This window comes from Rutilus rutilus (assembly GCF_951802725.1).
Source record: "Rutilus rutilus genome assembly, chromosome: 23".
Lineage (NCBI taxonomy): Eukaryota > Metazoa > Chordata > Actinopteri > Cypriniformes > Leuciscidae > Rutilus > Rutilus rutilus.
Window position 1 is genome coordinate 7352501 of NC_140233.1, and position 17666 is coordinate 7370166.

The following is a 17666-nucleotide window of genomic DNA, read 5'->3' on the forward strand; positions in this document are numbered from 1 at the left end:
TCTGGTGATAATAAAAAGTCTGGCTATGGAAGACTACACATAATTTCCTGCATATTGCTAAAGTAGACTCTCTGGCTGCATCTGATAACGCATACTTCCCTTCTATATAGCAGGCGAAAAACAGCAGGGATGCACAATATATCAGCCACAATATCCGTATCGGCCGATATATGTTCATTTTTAATGTCATCGTTATCGGCCGATGATAAGAAAAATTGGCCAGTTTATTAAAGCTGATAAATAATGGATTATTTCCTTTCACTGAGACACTTCAGATGCGCACTGTTTGCCGTGATGGTTTTGAATCGCTTGAAATATGATTGGAATCACTTTGAAAAGGAAAATACATTTAAGTGCAACATGCAAGTCTGTCATATAGGCTTAATAAAATTATAATGAAACCATGCTTGGGACATGGTTTGAGACTATTGTTTTTGTAATAAGGCTCTCAAAAATGATATAAAAATTTGTATTTAGATTTACCGGCCAATATATCGGTTATCTATGGAAGCTTACAGAATAAAACATTTTTAAAAGATAATTGCGACTTTTTATCTCACAATTGCGAGTTTACATCTCGCAATTCTGACTTTATTTCTCAGAATTGCGAGATATAAAGTCAGAATTGCGAGATAAAAAGTCACAATTACGAGATATAAAGTTACAATTACGAGATATAAAGTCAGAATTGCGTGAAATAGTCGCAATTGCGTGAAATAGTCAGAATTGCGAGATATAAAGTCACAATTACGAGATATAAAGTCAGAATTGCGTGAAATAGTCGCAATTGCGTGAAATAAAGTCAGAATTGCGAGATATAAAGTCAGAATTGCGTGAAATAAAGTCGCAATTGTGAGAAAAAAAGTCAGAATTCTGACTTTATTAGACGCAATTGCGACTTTATTTCACGCAATTCTGACTTTATTTCACACAATTCTGACTTTAAATCTCGTAATTCTGACTTCATATCTCGCAATTCTGACTTTATAACACGCAATTCTTACTTTATAACACGCAATTGCGACTTTATGTCACACAATTGCGACTTTATATCTCGTAATTCTGACTTTATATCTCACAATTCTGACTTTATATCACACAATTGCGACTATTTCACGCAATTGCGACTATTTCACGCAATTCTGACTTTATATCTCGTAATTGTGACTTTATATCTCGCAATTCTGACTTTATTTCATGCAATTGCGACTATTTCACGCAATTGCGACTATTTCACGCAATTCTGACTTTATATCTCGTAATTGTGACTTTATATCTCGCAATTCTGACTATTTCACGCAATTGCGACTTTATTTCACGCAATTCTGATTTATATCTCGTAATTCTGACTTTATATCTCGCAATTCTGACTTTATATCTCGCAATTCTGACTTTATATCTCGCAATTCTGACTGTATATCTCGCAATTCTGACTTTATAACACGCAATTGCGACTATTTCACGCAATTGCGACTATTTCACGCAATTCTGACTTTATATCTCGTAATTCTGACTTTATATCTCGCAATTCTGACTTTATAACACGCAATTGCGACTATTTCACTCAATTCTGACTTTATATCTCGTAATTCTGACTTTATAACACGCAATTGCGACTTTATTTCACGCAATTGCGACTTTATTTCACGCAATTCTGACTTTATATCTCGTAATTCTGACTTTATATCTCGCAATTCTGACTTTATAACACTCAATTCTGACTTTATATCTCGTAATTCTGACTTTATATCTCGCAATTCTGACTTTATAACACGCAATTCTGACTTTATATCTCGCAATTCTGAGAAATAAAGTCAGAATGGCGAGATGTAAACTCACAATTGTGAGATAAAAAGTTGCAATTATCTTTTAAAATGTTTTATTCTGTGGTGGAAACAAGCTTCAATAGTTATCAGCTTTCAAATATGATATCAGTTATTGGCAACATTTTCATATCGATGCATCCCTAAAAGACAGTCTGTGACAAAAGAAGTGTGTCCAAATTCATTGTACTAATAAAACAGTGGGCAAAAGGTCCTCGGATGATCTTTACCATCCCACGAGTTCATACTTTTCAACCATTAAAAAATAACTTTCTGTATTGAAAATAAGTAACTTCTCAAGGGAGTACGTGATTCGGGACACAGCCTCTGTGACGTATTACCTTGTTGTCATGACAATGACAAGCACACTTTGCTCCCAAACCATTCTCCAGAAATCTCCATAGGTTTTCTCCAGTGGGCCTGGTAAGAAACAACAGAGGCATTAGTTCCGGTGTAGGTTTAAAATCGTTACACTAAATCTAATTTATAAATTGTGTGATTATTTTCACCCTGAGTCCCAATATATGCATTTTTCTGTTTGTATCCATCCATGAAGCTGGCATTTATGTAGTCCGATCTCTGTGGAAAGAAAACAAAAGATCAATGTCCAATCAGAATATGCACCACCATTCAAAATGGGGTCAGTAAGTGTTTTTGTTAAAAGAAATTAACACTTTTATACAGCAAAGAGAAATCAAAGACAGCAAAGACATTTATGATGTTACAAAATATATTTATTTCAAATAAATGCTGTTCTTTTGAAGTTTCTATTCATCAAAGAATATTGAGCAAAATATTAAGCGGCACAGCTGTGTTCAAGATTAATGATAGTAATCAATCTTAAGCATCAAATCATCATATTAGAATGATTTCTGAAGAATCATGTGACACTGAAGACTGGAGTAATGATGCTGAAAATCCAGCTTTGATCACAGTAATAAATTACATTTTAACAATATATTCAAATTGAAAATAGTTATTTTAAATTGTAATAATGTCACAATATTACTGTTTTTACTGTATTGTTGATCAAATAAATGCAGCTTTGATGAGCAGAAGAGAATTTCTCTAACACTGCTTGAACATTATTGCAGATCAGTTTTAGGAGGGTCTAAACTGAATGACATCAGAAAGCACAAACCTCGTTTCTCCTTGCTTTGAGTCGCACGCGAGTCTGATCGAGACACAGCACGTCGCCATAGCGGTTCCGCTCCTGGTTGTGAGGAGCCCTGCAAAAGAGCAACGACAATGTGAAATTAAATTATTGTGCACAAATGATCAGTGCATGTTATTCTGAGGAAGTTTTCAAATGATAGAACTTTGTTTTCTTCTGATATAATCACATAGTCTTGATTTTGGCCTCGACTGCACAATCCCAGTGAATAAAATCAAATCCCACCCTGGGTTTACTATCGTTAACTAAAAGTATTAAAAACATTTTGGTTAATTGAAATAAAGCAGATATAAAATAAAATATAAACGTTTAGAAAGATTAGAAATGTTGCCTTGGCAAATAACTGAAATATGTCTTAAGTTTCTTAAACTTAAATAGTAATATTTAAAAATAAAGTTACTAAAGCCCTATTGAGACGGGAGTTTAACATGAAGAGGTGGGGTTAAGTAATAATTACCAGAGCTTCTCTGTGATTATAGTCCCGTCCGAATGTGCCATCTCAATAATCATCACGGACAATGTGAGTAAAGATTACAGCGACTTTTACCTTCAGTAAAAAGGTCCGGAAAAATGACCTCAGGTAAAACTAATCCCGTGCGAATAGACCCGCTGTAAATATGTACGTACAATATGTACAATATTTCGTCATTTCCTGTTTAAAAGTAGTTTTCTGCAGTATTACAAGTATGGAGACGCTTGGGAAAAGCATTCAGTGGCGTTCTAGACGCTGGGACGAGTCTGTGGCAAAACTCAAGTGTTTTCCACACACCATTAAGATCAGAAAGACGATCGAAAGCACTTGTTAGAGGCACGAAACATCTTTTAGCGTTAGGTAAGTGCCTATTACCGACACAATCCAATCTGACGTTAATTAGTACATCATTCGACCGGACATAACTGTCATAGGTTATGTGTTTGCACATGTGATATCAGGAAGTAACGTAATACACACATGACGACAGGAGAGTGACGGCGATGTGCAAATCGAGTTTCCCCTCCCACTTCTGCTAGTTTTACTGAGATATCTTATCCCGTGCGAATTGCCCATTAATATTATAGAGACGTCCTGTGGTAAAATTACATTACTCCATCTACCCTTGTAAAGTTAATCCTGTCCAAAAAGGGCTGAAGAAAGTTAAAGTCTTATTTTGCCAAGAAAGATGTAAAAAGATGTTGATCCCAGAACAACATTCCTGTCGCATCTGAAATCACATACTTCCCTACTGTATAATAGGTGAAAAACCTATGTTGCCTTTCAGTAGGCAATTCACAGTTTCCAAAGAGTAGGCAAAAAGTACTTTACTATCCCATGAGGCCACGATAGAGGATTTGTGAATGACAGTGAAGCAACACAACTGACGCTGGTTGGTCACATGATAATGACAACATGGCGAATGTAGTACATCCAGATTACATTCATACTATAGAGCAGTGGTTCCCAACCTTTTATTGTCTGAGACCCCCTTTTTCCCAAGAAAGGCCCCCCTAGGGCCCCCCTTCACATTTAATGATATTATCGCTCTTGTTGGCTAGCAGCAAGGATGACAAAATATGTTGTTTTCAAGCAAACGGTAGGCTATGTTTATTATTATAACCAGATATGTTTATGCACAAATAATAGCCTATAGCCTAATATTGAAAATACAATAACAAAAACATCAGTGGGCCATTTGTAATTTAAAAACGTAAGCCTAAGGCCCGTTCACACCAAGCACGATAACTATAAAGATAACGATAAAGATATAATTCTAAAAATCGTTCTCCATATTAAAGAATAACAGAGTTCACACCACAACTATAACGATAAAGATATGAGGAACGATATCGTTGGGATCACTTTCAGAACGATTTTTTTCCAGCTGTCGAACGATAAAACACTGACAGCCAATCAGAATCCACTCTAATTTAAAGGTCTCGCGCATTTAAAATGGATCTGGATCATCCGGGCGCGCGCGTGCTTAGAATAAAAAAAACGTTATCGGTCGCTGGTGTGGACACATATATAGTTATCTTTATCGTTATCTTTATAGTTATCGTGCTTGGTGTGAACGGGCCTTAATGCGTCTTTTGGAGCCGGAATTACTTCTCTGTGTTTGGCTGTGAGAGTCACGCAGGTCAAGTACCACTACTCCGCAGCGGCGGTCGATCCGAACCAGTGTTAAATAGTCCCAATATAAACACTTATTATAGGTGTACCATAGTGATTCAGAATAAAACAAAAACACGGTTTGGAAGATGGATTCATGATGAACTCGCTCATTATATACATTTTGTACATTTTTAACATAGAAAAAGTTACGGACGACTTGAATGCTCATTACTCAAAACTTTTTAAAATATGACGCGACCCCCCAGAGAGCTCGCCGAGACCCCCTTGTGGGCCGCGACCCCCCTGTTGGGAACCACTGCTATAGAGAACGTTCTTTTTTAGCAGTAATGAAGTAATTACTTATTCAAAATAAGTACCTACTCAAGAGACTATGTGATTTTGGACGCAGCTATAGTCCTAATCTACCCCTACCCAGAACTTATCCCTAAATGGAAATGGTAGGTGAATAACACTGATGTAGAAGCACATAAACCAATCCCTCAAATCTGATTGGTTGATTGGAAACCTCACACGTTCACCATCCACACTCACAGCGCACAGGTGAAGGTTCCAGACGGCTGCTCTCTGCGAAGCTCCTCGTACTCCAGGTAGATCCCGCTGCGCTGGGCCCGGTTCAGGTTGGCCATGAGCTCAGCCAGACTCATGGCCTCAGCTCCAGGCGTGTGTATGGACGTGTTCTCCAGCGGGATCCCCACCAGCTCATCAACGGGATCCACACGTCCGTTCTGCTCGGACAGCAGCTGCATGTTCCAGCTGTGCACGTCCAGAGGCAAGCAGCCGCCCAGGTGCTCAGGCAAACAGTCTCTGGGCAGATGCTGGCGCAGGTCGGCCATCTTCACCATCTGAACCTGAGAACAGGTGAAGATCGTTTCATGTTTAGTGAAACTGAAACATACAAATAATTGCTCAAGGAGCCCACAGAGTGTGGGGCAAACAGATAGACCAGTTGGTTAATCAGTCTAACCAGGTCTAACCAGTATGACCAAGATAGTCTGACAGGCCAACCTCCACTGGTTCTGATTTAAACCAGCTATTGCCATGTTAAAACTTAGTGGAATCTCAATATTTTGTATAGCATGACAAAACTAAACACATTATATTGTAATACTTAATATTATATATTTATCATTTAATATTATATGTACTTTCCATTTGGGGTCTATAGAAGTTTGTTTCTGCCAGGGAATAAAACAAAAAAAGGTAATTGTGGGCTTTTTTTCCTACAATTCTGAGTTTACAGCTCACAATTCGGAGAAAAATGTCAAGATTTGCAGGATATAAACTCGCAATCGCGAGAAAAAAGTCAGAATTGTGAGCTGACTTTTTTTCTCTCAGAATTGCGCAATTCTGACTTTATAACTCGCAATTTCGAGGTGGATATCACAATTCTGAGAAAAAAAAAAGTCTGAATTTCAAGACACTTTTTTTTTTTGAATTGTGAGTTTACTTCTAAAAATCGACATTTAGACTTTTTTCCCCCTCAGAATTGTGATATCCATCTCGATATCCACCTCGAAATTGCGCAAAAAGTCAGAATTTCTAGAAAAACAATTCAGAATTGTGAGTTTACTTCTCAAAATCGACATTCAGACTTTTTTTCCCCTCAGAATTTTGATATCCACCTCGAAATTGCGAAAAAAGTCTGAATTTCAAGGGGAAAAAAATCTGAATTGTGAGTTTACTTCTCAAAATCGACATTCAGACTTATAAATTATTGCGAGTTATAAAGTCCTGACTTTTTTCTCGCAACTGCAAGTTTATATCGTGCATATCTGACCTATTTTCTCAGAATTTTTTGATATAAACTTGCAATTCTGAGAAAAAAGTCAGAATTGTGAGATATAAAGTCTTAATTACCTTTATTGTTTTATTCCTTGGTGGAAACAAGCTTCCATAGGGGTCACAGAGATATAAAGCACAGCAAGATAAACTGTTAGTAAATATATGTGTGTGTGTGTGTGTGTGTGTGTGTGTGTGTGTGTACACTAACCCGTTCTCTGAGCTTCTCCTTCAGTAAGAGACTCAGTAAGTTATACGGGACCCTGAACCACACAGGAGCGCCGACGATGAGCACTTTCTTCAGCCGTGCTGGGAACGCACCCTGAAAACAATAGCGGAAGAATAACATTTTTCTGATGTATTCTGACATCTAAACCCCCCATAACAATGCCTGTACTCATAGTTCTGAACATGAAAGGATGGCAGGCATCAGACACAGGAAATCCACAGATAGACAAAACACAGAAACTCACCTTAAGCAAATTGAGGATCTTTTTGCTCAGGTCCAGTTCAAAGTTAGTGTAGTTGGATCCAGCCATGTCATAAATGAAAACCAGTCCATTTCTCTGAGTCTCAAAACTACAGGAAAGAAAGAGAGAATTATACCTTTGCAACTTAAAATATGTGGTTTCATTAAATGTCATCTCAAAGATTAATAATGCCTACACTAGCATTCAAAAGTTTGTGATCGGTAAGATTTAAGTCTCTTATGTTCAACAAGGATGATTTTATTTTAACAGAAACGCAGTAAAAAAAAACAAAAAAACGGTAAAATTGTGAAATATTATTACAATTCAAAATAATTTAGTATAATATATTTCTATTTTAATATATATTCCAAATGTAATTTATTCCTGTGATGCAAAGCTGAATATGATACTTCAGAAACCATTTTAATATGCTGATTTGCAGCTCAATAAACATTTATCACTATTATCAGTGTTGAAAACAGTTGTGCTGCTTAATATTTTTGTGGAAACCGTGAACATTTTGGGTGAACTGAACATCCTTCAGCTCTCTAACAGTCTTTCACACGCTCTACCTCTCCACAGCTCGGTCCAGTAGGTAGAACAGCGCCTGAAGAACCACATGGTTCCCTGTTTTACTGGGATGGTGCAGTTTAGCCGTGTAGAGGGCGATGGATGCCCCAGTTGGGTCCCGGACACCCTGATACCAGAAAACAAATGAAAAAACATCTTAAAAATGTCATCATGTTTTCCTATTTATATGTTCAGAGTCAACTCATCTTGAACATACACTTTACTCTGTACGGCACACTAAATGTTGAAACAGGATGCAGTGATAAATGAACAAAATTGTTGTCACACAACTTCATTGCATATTTAATTCATTAATTTAGAATTCAGAAATAAATACTATAGATTAAAAATTTTACATCCAAATTTGTGCAAATTCTGAATAAAAAAATGATATTTATAAATTATATATAAATTATATATATATATATATAAATTAATATATGAATAATATGTATAATATAATGAAAGAATAAATAAACAAATAGCTGTATGCTCTTTCAAATAAATATTGTAGTTTTAAATGTTTAGTCGAACTTTGTGCAAATTCTGAATTAAAAAAAATATATAATGATAAAATATTATGTATATATGTAATGTATATAATGATAAAAAAATTTAAACAAATACATATATAAATAAATATACAAACAAAGTAGTATGCTCTGTCAAATAAATATGGTAGTTTTATTTTTTTATTTAATTAAAAAAAGAAGATAAAATAATATGTAAAAATGTAATATATATATATATATAAACACGGTAGTGTGCTCTTTCAAATAAAAATGATAGTTTTACATCATTAATCAACTTTGTGCAAATTCTGAATTAAAATAAAATATATAATAATGATAAAATAATACAATTTTTTTTTTTAAACAAATACATAAATAAATATACAAAGTAGTATGCTCTATCAAATAAATATGGTAGTTTTAAATGTTTTATTCAACTGTGCAAATTCTGAATAAAAAAAAGAAGAAAATAATATGTAAAAATGTAAAATATATAAAAAAAAAATTAATAAATAAATAAATAAAACAAACACACATATGGCAGTGTGCTCTTTCAAATAAACATGGTAGTTTTAAATGTTTTATTCAACTGTGCAAATTCTGAATAAAAAAAGAAGATAAAATAATATGTAAAAATGTAAAAATTATGTAAAAAAATTAAATAAATAAATAAAACAAACACACATATGGTAGTGTGCTCTTTCAAATAAACATGGTAGTTTTACATTTTTAAATCAACTTTGTGCAAATTATTAATTACAAAAATATTATAATTATAAAAAAAATGATACTAAAATGTGAAAAATAAAATAATAAAATAAAATAGGGTCAAGACACCTCAGGGCTGAGTATCTCGAACGCATTGTAACCCCAAGTATATCGTAGAACTACGATCAGCTTAGTTGCTTTTGAGAAACGCAGTCCTGCCAGTTGCTTTTCCAAACATCCTTTAGTTAAACTGAGGAGTAGTTTTAAATGTGTACACATGGGGGCAGACTAGAGCGTGTCTCACCGAGCTCTGAACAATGACTCACTCCGACCTTTCTCTTCCATTCATTAAGACACTAAATCTGGTTTATTCGCTTTCAGCCAACCCATTTCCGAATGTGCCAGCACACAGCTTTACCATTTATTAAATATTTATGTCAATAATGTATTTTCAATGATCCGATGATGATGACTCACGAGAAACGCGGGACTTGTGTGCGTCTCCCTGGGTTATAAATACTGATGTCAGGATGTGAGGAGAGGAGACAAGAGAATGAGGAGGATCAATGAAGGTATCGGATGAACCAAAGGGATCCTGCCTCCGCAGCGTCCAATCACGTGTCGGGACACGGACTCACCCGACCAATAGCAGAGCAGCACCAGGCAAAATCAGCTAAAATAGTTAACGATTAAATTTCCACTCGACCTGGTTATAATAACCGGGCTTAAAGCTGAAGTGAAACCGCATCAGTGACTTGTCAGCTGTAATCACTGGAGTGGAAATGAAACTTGGCACAGTATTTTTTCATTTGTGAACCAGTAACCTCATTTCCGAGATTAAAAAGAGCATAAACAGCCCTTTTGAGGAAACGGCCCTGACGTGAAGTGAACTTACCAAGACGGTGAACTTCCCGCTCAACAGCTCAGAGCGCAGCGGCTCCTCGTGCGGCTGCAGTTTGACGATGCCCTCCCTCAGCCGTGTCTCCTGTCAGAGAAACACAAGAGATTTCACACTTAACCTACATGTTTATTTTGTTATAATGACCAACTGAATATACATTACCTTTTATTAATTACTTGTCTACTAGGGGTGTAACGATTCGTTTTAACAACGATTCGATTCGTATCGCGATTCTTGGTTGTCGATACGATTCAAGGACGATATTGGTTCATTTAGAACGACACGATCCGATACGATTCAGTGACTTGAAATCGATTCAGTGACTTTTTAAGCCAAAAATTCTTGTAAGGGAATCAGGAATCAATTAATTATGGATATAAACAAACAAGTAAACAACAATTAAATGTCAAAAGTAGGACTGAACGATTATGACAAAAATTATAGGCTAATGGTCGATTATTCCCTTGAAATTGTAATTGTGATTATTAATTACAATTATCACAACATTGAATGATGTTTTGAATAGTTCGGCCATGGGACCCACATTTCCCCCATGGTCATCAAGCCGCGACCCACCTTTTTAGGAATTATGTAGGCCTATTATAATACATTTGTTTACACAAAAATTGTTGACACACAAGTTCTGTCCCCCTTTACTTAACATACAAAAAAAAAAATTTGTAAGAATATGACAAACACTGATAAACACTGCGAGGTTAAGCTATTAAATAGCAGTCCCAAACTAGTTTTTGTTAATACAATCTTGGTATGAGCCACAGTCATATACAAAAATATACAAAATAACCAGTAAGTGGCATTTTGTTATGGAAACAAACAACAATTAGGCTACCATGGTGATACACAATACTTAGAAGAACTGGTAAAGAAACATGGAAACTGCTCCTGATAAATAGCAACACACATGACGTAGCAATAACATAATTTATTGGTATTTTACTTTTATTTCTTAACTTACTAATTTACGACGTTGCATTCTCGTATGTCTTTTGCACTTTAGTGAAGTGATGCAGCGCGCGCCGGCGCATTTGCGCGTGCAATTGAAGAGTGCGCGCTACTGCAGTATAGAGCTGGTAAGTCCCGCCCCCTTCGCTAACCCCGCTGGACCTCTAGGTTGAAAAATCGTCAATGCAAGTGAATGGGAGAAAATTTCTCCCATTCACTTGCATTGACGATTTTTCAACCTAGAGGTCCAGCGGGGTTAGCGAAGGGGGCGGGACTTACCAGCTCTATAGCGGCTGAGAGACAGGAAAGTCCGTTTTTCTGAGGTGAGAGACTTTGCGCTGCTTGTTGTCTTTGCGCTGCTGCTGGCGCGTCACGCATGGCGACGACGTCACAGATAGGCAGACTGAATCGAGTAACGTTTAACGCCTTTATCATTAAAAGTGCTAAGAAAAAACATCCATATAAAGTCTGACGTGCTTAAATCCAATGCGTTATTTCCTAGTATCGATACAATCGATTCATTACCTTTTAAAAGGATGTTAGATCGATATATGTCTTCCAGAAGATCAACTTGCCGAGCACAGATCGATGTAGTTGGATCGTAGGAATATAAATCAATACATCGATATAGTTGATGAATCGTTACACCCCTATTGTCTACTTAATATTACTTTATTTTTATTTTTTTGAGTGCCATCTCCAATTCATCTGCACTATGATTATTTTATTGTAATTTATTTTATTTTTGGGTTCCCACAATTGACCAATGAACTTCCATAAATGTAATTTTACAGTATTATATATATATATATATATATATATATATATATATAGTTAAGTCGTAAAACTCTAGTCTATAACATCGCCATCTTCAGTAAAACGCTCAAACTATTCCGAGCGTTGTCAATAATTTAAATATATATTATTGTGATCATATTAACATTCACTCACCCTGTAGCTGTGGAAAAGCTCGATTGCTCGGAGGACATCAAACTTGCGGGCCATTAGAAACTTCACAGCCACGTCCCAGGACAATGGTGAGACGCCATGTTGGGACGTCCATTTGTTGATCTCTTCCAAAAACTGCTTGGTGGCCTGAGAAGGAAAGACAACGTCTCATTTTAGGCTTTATCAAATTCAAGTCTATGGTACATTTTGGTCAGTTGTTATTTCCCACAATGCCCCACATGTGCACGTCAGGGACCTTTGAGTAGGATTACGTCTGAGATTTACAGACAAAACACTATGTTCTCAGTCAGTTCCTGACAACTATAAACACTCACATACAAACAAGACCATAAGCAGAGAGAGAGAGAGAGAGGCAGGAGAAAAAAAAAACCAGAATGATGTTTGGAAGTGGAAACCACAGATGATTCAGATGGGAGAACCAAGAGGCTTTGGTCATCTGATATCAAACACAGTGATTAAATCAACTGCATCAAGACTCTCTGTAGAAGAAACATTATGCAAATGACTTTACAGCAACTTCTCAATGCATTCTGGGAGATTATATCTACACTTGACTTCTGTATCTTAAAGGAGAGACATCACATGGGCTCTTAGTGTCTTCACTCCAATTGGTTAAACCTTTTTTTTTTTTTTTTTTTTTGCATAGCTGAACAAGCCCATCGAGTGAATAATTAAACTTTAGGCTAATACCAGTGCACTACATGTGTCCAGCTCTCATTAACAGGATATTTTCCTAACATACTGGGACTGACTGGAGTGCCTCCAGCTATAGATGTCTGAAACTATTACTCAGAAATCTGTGCAAATACCGTTCATTTGACCTGAAAGCCACATGTAACACAAAAAAAATAAGCTCTGTGCCTCTCCAGAGGATCCAGTCCACCCACTTGCACAACACCGTATCCTTAAAAGGACAGATAAGCAGCAAATCCAGGCAGACAGCCCTGAATCTTGCAGAATTCACCCTGAGACGAACTGTGCATTTTCACAGGCCGTACTTCAGTCCAGAGAGTTGCAGCTCATGGTCCGTAAATGAACTCTGAACATACTCGCACATATTAAAGGGTGGGGACTGGGGACTCATCCAACCATCGCAAATGGCTGCAAAAAGTCACTGATGCTTGATAGGGGTGTGTAAACTTTTGAACAGGATAATTGGTGTATATTTTTTTGGCATGTATAAGTTATTTTGGCTTGTGGAATATATGTGAATATAAATATTATATATATATATATATATATATATATTAAGTATTTATTAAAATAAATATATATAAAAAATTATATATATATATATATATATATATATATATATATATATATATATATATATATATATATATCTTTTTTATACATTATATTAGTTTAGTTTGTTAGATTAGTTGTAGTAGTTTTTGCAGTTTTTTCAGGGATGTACTAATATATATAATATACACACACACATTTTTAAATATATTTATATTTATTTTAATAAATACTTTTTTTATACATTATATTAGTTTAGTTTGTTAGATTAGTTGTAGTAGTTTTTGTAGTTTTTTCAGGGATGTACTAATATATATAATATACACACACACATTTTTTATATATATATATATATATATATATATATATATATATATATACACATTATATATACAGTATATATATATTTTTATATATATATATATATATATATATATATATATATATATATATATATATATTTATATTCACATATATTCCACAAGCCAAAATAAATACACCAATTATCCTGTTCAAAAGTTTACACACCCCATCAAGCATCAGTGAATTATTTATATATTTTATATATATATATATATATATATATATATATATATATATATATATATATATATATATAAATAAATAAAAAATATAAATATATATATATATATATATATATATATTTTTTTTTTAATCTAGTATTGCCCTATAAACATATATTATGAATAATTGTAATGTTATTTTATTCATTTTTAAACATATTTAAATTTTTTAAAAATCTAATGTTTTTTATTCGAATACTGTAAATGTGGTCTTCTCAGGGTACAACATATAGAAAACTTTTCAATTTAAAATGTTTTTAAATAATCTTACAAAAGGATGTTTTTTTTCTAATACATCCCATAAATACTATAAAATATGTTTTATCCTATGATAATTATCATCATTACTATTATTATTATTACATATTTTATACTTTTTAAAAGGCAGTATTAGAATGTTTTTAATATATGTTTGAACTGATAAGAATGTAAACGTGTGCCTTGAAATGCAATGTAATTCGCTTTGGATAAAAGGCCAAATGCATAAATGTAAATGATTAAGATTTAAAAAAAAAAATTCCAAGTGAAACTTTTTCCAGATTCTGTAAGTGTTAGTTTCAGGCCTAACACATGTCAGCATCATCACTCCTCTCTATTTTGGCATCAAAGAGCTCTGTGCAGGAAGAAAAACACGTCATGAACTGAACCCAGGTCTTTCTCTCAGCTTCTCCCGTGGAAATGCTTTTAGCAGCTCGCGTCCCCCAGGGGCCCAGCCAGCCAGTCCCACATCTAATCACTCTCTCACATTCGTCCAGCAGCCCCGATAAGCTCCGAGAGGGGCCCGAGACGAGACCCCAGAGTGTCATTCACTCACTCAGCCGTGATTCCTCAGCATTCGCACAGGCAGAGACGGGCGATAAGACACTGACTGCTGACCGGCGGACGGACGGATGAATGAATGGACGGATGAACGGACGACTGGGGGCTTATTTAAATGAGATTCCACAGCAGGATGGAGGAGACAGAGGGGCCTTGTTAAAGAAATCAACCCACACACACTTTCCCCATTTATTAAAACAGGTTACTGAGGCTTTAGACGAGACATTTTAGTACAAACAAAACTATTCAAAAGGTTTGCAAAACATTTGTGTGTATTGCACGACTTAAAACGACACACACTGCTGCTGAAAGTGACCTATAAATAACAAGCAGACTTATATAATGATCATTTCCTGTTTTAGTCTGTGTATAGTGTACTCTCCCACCAAACTGCTTCACACACACACACACACACACACACTTAAATATTTCGATTCAAGTATTTTTTTTAAATATATTTTAGCAAAAAAAAAAGCAACGACACCAAACAATTTGACTTGTTAAAATGCAAATAAAGAGCTAAGAAAATAACAAGCAAATACATGAAAACTGCAAATAAAGAGCAATAAAGTAAATAAATAAAAGGGTGGAAATAAAGAGCTAAAGTTAGCAGTTTTCAGTGAGGGATTGAGCATTAGCTTACAGGTTTTATCTTTTAAAAATCTGACGTTAATCAATTTCTGTCATGTTATTAAACCGGAAAGTATTTTTAAAGTGAAGGAAAAAATAATAATCTAATGCTACTAAAGCATCACAGTATTCATCAAATGCATTGCTCTAATACTTAGAAGTTTTTGTGGCTGTTTTCTCATAAAAATTGTGTCACTTCCTGGAAGGATGACATCATTAAGGAACTGGCTTTTGTTAGTGAAAGAGGATATAAGTGTTATTGTGTAATAAGTGCAATTTTTCATGAATAAAAAGTTTTTGCTCTGTTTTTCTGAATTAATGACTTAATTATCTCAAAATTATGAGATGATTTTTCTTGAAATAAAATGCATTTGCTCTGTTTTTCTGAATTATTGAGTTGATTATCTCATAATTCTGAGATAATTAAGTCATTAATTCAGAAAAAACAGAGCAAATATTTTTTTATGAAAAATTATCTCATAATTCTGAGATAATTAACTCGTTAATTCAGAAAAACAGAGTAGATTATTTTTCCTCAAGTGAATGCAATACGCTTCCGTAGGCACCCACTGATTAACTAGAATTACAACTTTACTTAAGTCTGTTAGTCCCCTAAATAAGATGTGTGCTGTATTTCCAAACAGTCTGTTGATAGTCATAAAAAAAGATGTATATTTAATCTGTATATATGTATATTAATATATAAAATAATATATTTTTTTATGTTGCATTTTTATGTTCTTGAAAGCTCCGGTCCACATATAATGCAATTGAATGAAATAAGTGAGCAGTACATTATTCAAAACATTAAATGTAATTTTTTTTGTTTGTTCAAAATGAACAGAATTTAAATAATGAGTGATCAATCTTTCCTCCAAAACATGTTTTTGTCACTATGGTAAGCCCATTATTACATAAGTGTTTATATTTTAGAGCAAACGCCGAACAGAGGAGAGTTTGCTGGCTTAAGGAGAACACGAGCTCGTAATAAAACAAGAATCAACATTGCCTTGGCTTTTCGGAGAGGTCTCAACAGGTGAGAAAGGTATTTTATTAAACAGATAAATATGTAGCTCTCTAACCGCGTTCACTGTAAAGCATTATCGATTGTGAAGGGTCATTTCATTATATAGTTGTAGCGCTGTACTGGAATTTATTTTAAAGGAAGTACCGTGTCTATTAATGGGTAAAGCTGCAGTTACGTCTTCAGCTAGACAGATTGACATCCTTTCGTATGAAAATTAATATAACAATTGAATGGGTGAAGGATGCTGCAATAGACCCAAAGTATTAATGTTAAAGGTTGTTTTTATTGTGTGATTTTCGGTGAACTGTAGTGAATCCCATTAGGGTAAATTTGACCTGCATCATTAAAATTGTACCCAGAATTGAATCCCATTACAGTAACGTTAATTAACACAACTCTGGTAACTCTATGGTACTTTGGTCTGAACTATGATTACCATGGTAAACCATTAAGGGTCCAGGGTAATTTAAATGCCATGCACCACAAATAATGATCCACCTGGTCCGTGGACACCCCTCATATCACCCATCGCTATATTTTCGTGCATAAAGACACCATTTATACTGTGATAGTAAATAATATTTTGTTTCTTGTATGTTGTATTATTACGTTTTTATGCATTTAATATGTTTACTTTTTTTTTTTTTCACTTATCTTTTCCCGGACCCCCTAACACTCCCCTGCGGGCCCCGAGGGTCCCCGGACCCCAGTTTGAAACCCCCCCTGGTCAGTGTCTCCGGGTTGCTTAGCAACAGAACCGCTGGGACAGAGAATCAGCGTTAACTGGATCGTGATGGTATTTCATACCTGCTCCTCCTCGGCGCTCAGGCGGCTGGCCATCCTCCCCTCTCCTCTTCACCCCGCTGGAGGCTCTTATTAAAGCTCGGACAGCTGTTTAGATCGGACAGTGGAGATCAGACTGGGCTTTTTTAGGCCCGTTAGCACTGCTCAGGCTAACAACCGCAGCAGCAGCGCGAGACTCGCGCCGTTTACAGCTCGAGAGACAGCGCGCGCGGCCCACCACTTCAGCACGGCACGCGACACAACCAATTCATGATCCGGTCCGGGTTCGGCTGGATCCACATATATAGGCTTTATATATTTACAGACACACACACACACACACACTAAAGGTGTTGCAGCGGAGCCTCGGTCCGCCCGCCTGTGTGACGAAGGGAGAAATTCATCACAGTACTCCGTCGAAACTCGTCGAAGGCCGGTTAGTTAGTTTGGAGAAACGAATTTATATGAATCGATCAGCTCTGCTGCATCCGGCCGCTTTTAGACGCTAAAATGCAAGGAGGCGAATGAAGATCAGACGCTCCTGAAAAGCAGCAGCAGTAGTGAAAGATGAAAGATGACACTCCCCCTGCGGGCCACAA

General features: G+C 35.6%; 1 protein-coding gene across 1 annotated transcript in view; it reads right to left on the reverse strand.

The window, feature by feature from the left end:
* Window positions 1-17655, reverse strand: part of ptpn9a (protein tyrosine phosphatase non-receptor type 9a) — a 23798-nt gene extending 6143 nt beyond the window's left edge. The window contains exons 1-10 of the mRNA XM_084398052.1: window positions 17092-17655; window positions 11962-12105; window positions 10042-10131; window positions 7929-8053; window positions 7360-7465; window positions 7098-7208; window positions 5639-5955; window positions 2965-3052; window positions 2333-2402; window positions 2165-2243 (exon numbers count right to left, since the gene is read on the reverse strand). Coding sequence (XP_084254178.1) covers window positions 2165-2243; window positions 2333-2402; window positions 2965-3052; window positions 5639-5955; window positions 7098-7208; window positions 7360-7465; window positions 7929-8053; window positions 10042-10131; window positions 11962-12105; window positions 17092-17124 — 1163 coding nt within the window. The 5' untranslated portion in view covers window positions 17125-17655. The remainder of the gene's footprint in view (window positions 1-2164; window positions 2244-2332; window positions 2403-2964; window positions 3053-5638; window positions 5956-7097; window positions 7209-7359; window positions 7466-7928; window positions 8054-10041; window positions 10132-11961; window positions 12106-17091) is intronic.
* Between the last annotated feature and the right edge of the window lie 11 nt (window positions 17656-17666).